The sequence below is a fragment of the Chiloscyllium plagiosum genome, chromosome 51 (assembly GCF_004010195.1).
Source record: "Chiloscyllium plagiosum isolate BGI_BamShark_2017 chromosome 51, ASM401019v2, whole genome shotgun sequence".
Classification (NCBI taxonomy): Eukaryota; Metazoa; Chordata; class Chondrichthyes; order Orectolobiformes; family Hemiscylliidae; genus Chiloscyllium; species Chiloscyllium plagiosum.
In genome coordinates, this window is record NC_057760.1 from 1,636,098 (window position 1) to 1,640,555 (window position 4,458).

Consider the following 4,458-nt stretch of genomic DNA (forward strand, 5'->3'; position numbering starts at 1 on the left):
TCTGTCTCCTCCTCCATCCCCTACACCCCCTCCCTATCCCTGTCACCATCTCCCAGCTCCTACTCCTGCTCCTTATCTGTCACCTCCTCCAACCCGTACATCCCTTGTCTATCTGTCACCTCCTCCAGCTCCTACAAGAATTAGAATATTTTAGAATTAGAATCATTACAATGTGGAAACAGGCCCATTGGCCCAACAATTCCACACTGATCCTCTGAAGAGCAGCCCACCCAGACCCATTCCCCTATCTTATATTTACTCCTGACTAATGCACCTAACAGGGGTATGGGTGGGTTGCGCTTCGGCGGGTCGGTGTGGACTTGTTGGGCCGAAGGGCCTGTTTCCACACTGTAATGTAATGTAATCTAATCTAATCATACACATCCCTGGGCACTATGGGATAATTTAGCATGGCCAACCACCCAACCTGCACATCCCTGGGCATTACGGGACAATTTACCATGGTCAATCCACCCTAACCTGCAAATCTTTGGACTGTGGGAGGAAACCGGAGCACCCGGAGGAAACTCATGCGGACACGGGGAGAATGTGCAAACTCCATACAGATGGTCACCTGAGGCTAGATTAAAACCCAGGTCCCTGGCGCAGTGAGGCAACAGTGCTAACCACTGAGCCACCGTGTCATCCACAAGTGCTCTCCATTCCTCCAATGTCAATCTCCTGCACAATACCCCCAAATTCCTATCGCTCTACAATTGGCAGATTGTAGGGGCCCTAAGCTATGGAGTGGCTTCCGTAAATCTCTCTGTACTTCCCACCTTTCTTTTCTTTCATTCTTCCTTTAAGAAGCTCCTTAAAACCAACCTCTTTGACTATGCCTTGAGTTGACTGCCCCTAATATCTCATTTGTCTTCAGTGTCAAAGTTTGGTTTGTACCTTGTATTTTGTATGCATGCACGTTGCTTTGTACGTTACTCTTGGTACTGCTGGCTTGAAGGTGAAGCAGCCTGGAGAGATTTTCTGTATGGTGCTACATACGAAGCCTGCTGTGCTGACTGCCGATGGGAGCTGCTCGCCCGTCTCCTGGTGTCAGCCTTGTCTCTTCTCTTGTTCCAGATTCAGGAATGTGATTTTTGACATTGTGCAGAGTGAGGAGGTGGGAGCTTTTGACGTGAAGGCTCGGTTCATGGGTGTGGACATGGAGAAGTTCCAGCTCAAATACCAGGTAAGGTCTTCACAAGTACAACCTTCAACTGATGGGTATACCTGCACACTCCTGAAGGGGGAGACCCGGAGTCACCGGTTAGTGAATTAATTTAATAGAGGTTTCATAGAATGCCTACAGTGTGGAAACACGCCCTTCAGCCCAGCAAGTCCACACTGATCCTCTGAAGAGTAACCCACCCAGACCCATTCCCCTACCCTACATTTACCCCTCACTAATGCACCTAACCTACCCATCCCTGAACACTATGGGTAATTTAGCACGGCCAATTCACCTAACCTGCACATCTTTGGATTGTGGGAAGAAAGCTGAAAATGTGTTGCTGGAAAAGCGCAGCAGGTCAGGCAGCATCCAAGGAACCGGAGAATCGACGTTTCGGGCATAAGCCCTTCTTCAGGAATTGTGGGAAGAAACCAGAGCACCTGGAGGAAACCCACTGAGAATATGCAAACTCCACACAGACAGACACCTGAGGTTGGAATTGAACCTAAGTCCCTGGCGCTGTGAGGTGACCGTGCTAACCACTGAGCCACCCCAAGCATTCAGCAGATGCTACTCAAAATCCTAAGTAAAAAAACCTGTGGATTCCAGAGATTGGAAATAAAAACCAAAGGAACACAGGAGCAGGAATAGTCCATTCAGCCTATCAAGAAGTGGAGAAGTCAACATTTTGCTATAACCCTTCTTCAGGAATGGAGGTGGGGAGTGGGGGGGGTGTGGGTGGAATCCCTCTCTATTTATCTGCAGCTCTCCTGACCCCCACCTCCAGTCCTGAAGAAACATTGACTTCTCCACCTCCTGATGCTGTGTTCTTCCAGTCTCCTGTTCATCTACTTTGGATTCCGGCATCTGCAGTTTTGTGTCTAATTCAGTTGAGCAATCCTGCTATGTTGTTAAATACATTTGTGAGTAGTTGAAAACTTAACGGGGGGAAGCTCAGTTTGGTGACTTAGTAAGTGTTTGAGCTTTTGGTGAACAGGGAGCAGTAAGAAACGAGAAAACTGACCCAACAGGTCTGCTACACCTGAAGTTTCCTATGCTACGACATTAGTGGGATATGGACTGTCAGCAGTGACACATCTTATCCATGATTTGGAGATGCCGGTGTTGGACTGGGGTGTACAAAGTTAAAAATCACACAACACCAGGTTATAGCCCAATAGGTTTAATTGGAAGCACACTAGCTTTTGGAGCGCCACTCTTTCATCTTATCCAGTGTGCCTAATGTGGTGTCAGGAAGCAATGCTGTACCATTCTGGGAAATGTAGGAGCAGGAGCAGGCCCATTTAGCTCTGAGCGTTTGCCTGTGAAGATGATGGCATGTTTATAGTGTCTCTGGACTAGTAATCCAAAACCCCAAGATTTTGTTCTGGGGTCGTCGGTTTGATGTGGTGGAATTCGAATTCAATGAAAACCTGGAATTTTGTTTTACAAAATTTGACAAACGGTGACTAGGTTACTTTTGTTAACTGTGGTGAAACCCCATTGGGTTCACTAACAGGAGGAAATCTGCCACCCTTACCTGACCTGGCCCAACACGTCACTCCCAGTCCGCTCTCAGCTGCCCTCAGAAATGGCCGAACAAGACTCCAATCCGGGGAAATTAGGAGTGGTCAACAAACACTGGCGATACCCACGTGCCATGATGGAATTGCTTTTGTTTACAAAGTGGCCCGAGATATTTACTGCATTTAAGGCTGATGGGTGAGTGCAAGTTGTTGAGGCAATGAAGGGAACCTGAGGAGAAATGTCTTCACCCAGAGAGTGGTGCGGCTGTGGAATTCTCTGCCACAGAAAGCAATTGAGGCCCAAACCCACTCTTCAGGGAGGAATTGGATAGAGCTGTTCAAGTTAAATTGATCAAAAGGTCAGAGCAGGAACAGGGTTAATGATCAGCCATGACTGTATTGAATGTTGGAGCAGGCAAGAAGGGCTGAATGGCCTGTTCCTGCCTCTAATTTCAACGCCTGTTAAAGTTGAACGTTTTCAAGAGGGAGTTGGATGCAGTTCTTAAGGCTAAAGGGATCAAAGGGTATGAGGAAAAAGCAGGAGCAGGAGACTGAGATGTCGGATTAGCTGTGATCTCCTTGTTCAAAGGGCTGAATGGCCTACCTCCTACCTTAATGTTTCTGTGGGAGCCCTAATCTCTGTTCTCTGCTCCCTGTCAGGACCTCCTCCAGTTGCAATATGAAGGAGTGGCGGTGATGAAGATGTTTGACAAAGCCAAGGTCAACGTCAATCTTCTGATCTTCCTGCTCAACAAGAAGTTCTTCAAGAAGTGACGGAGGATGGGCCCCTCCCCTCGAATGTGGTAGCACTCCTGCGTCGTAAGATTTAAATTTTGCGTTTCTGCTGTGCAGACGCAATCAGCCACCAACACTAAGGAGGAGCGCAGTGTAGCACCTGCAAAAAGCATTTATTTATAGATATATATATATATCATTCTTCAAATCAAACTGGACTCGATTACTGATGGGAACTTAGCTTCTGATTGGCACAACTCCTCCCACAATTGGGTGCTCTCGCTCTCGCTCTCTCTCTCTTTCCAGCTTCTCCTGAGCTCTTGGAGTCTGGGGTTGGATCTAAAACATGGCATGAGGCACACATGCAGTCCCACAAACTGGTAGGTCCTGCCTAAGCAGCTCTGTTCCATTTGTGCCTCTCTCTCCCACATTTCCTTCAAAATGAAAGGTCTTTCCTTGCGGGTAAATCTTAGTCAGAACCTCTGACTAGAGCTGTTAGCAGTACCAGCCTCTGGTTTGGAGCAAGGGATGGGACTTTAGCTATCAGCTCAAGTCTCTGCAGTGCTAACTCTGTGACTGGACCGTGGGAACCCCAACTGAAAAACTTTAACTTCCTTTTTCTGCAGCAGATAACCAAATCTGTGCCTCGAGCGTGACTCCCCAGGGAAGCCGTCTCAGTCACATCAGCAGTTCCACTTTCTCAGTGAGGATTGTACTTTGAAAATGCACATCACTACATTTTCTTTGCTCTTTCTTCATTCTCATTCTTAATCTCTCTCACTCTTCTCTCTCTTGCTTCCTGCCTCTCCATTCCCTCTATCTTCCCCTCTCCAACTCACTCCTAACCCTTCTTTCTCTCATTCCTTTTTCGTTATCCTTCTTTCTTGCTCTCTTCCCTTTTTTCTGTTTCTCTTCCCTTTGTCTTTATTACCTTCTGTCTCTCTTTATCTATCTCCCTTTTACCTCTTCCTGTCTCTCTGTCTCTCTGTCTGTATCTCTCTGTCTCTCTGTGTCACTCTGTGTCTCTGT

General features: G+C 47.3%; 1 protein-coding gene across 1 annotated transcript in view; it reads left to right on the forward strand.

The window, feature by feature from the left end:
• Positions 1 to 4,328, forward strand: part of LOC122544779 (ras GTPase-activating-like protein IQGAP1) — a 36,676-nt gene extending 32,348 nt beyond the window's left edge. Inside the window, exons 12-13 of the mRNA XM_043684104.1 lie at positions 1,078 to 1,186; positions 3,355 to 4,328. Of these exons, the coding sequence (XP_043540039.1) occupies positions 1,078 to 1,186; positions 3,355 to 3,468 (223 nt within the window). The 3' untranslated portion in view covers positions 3,469 to 4,328. The remainder of the gene's footprint in view (positions 1 to 1,077; positions 1,187 to 3,354) is intronic.
• The last annotated feature ends 130 nt before the right edge of the window (positions 4,329 to 4,458 follow it).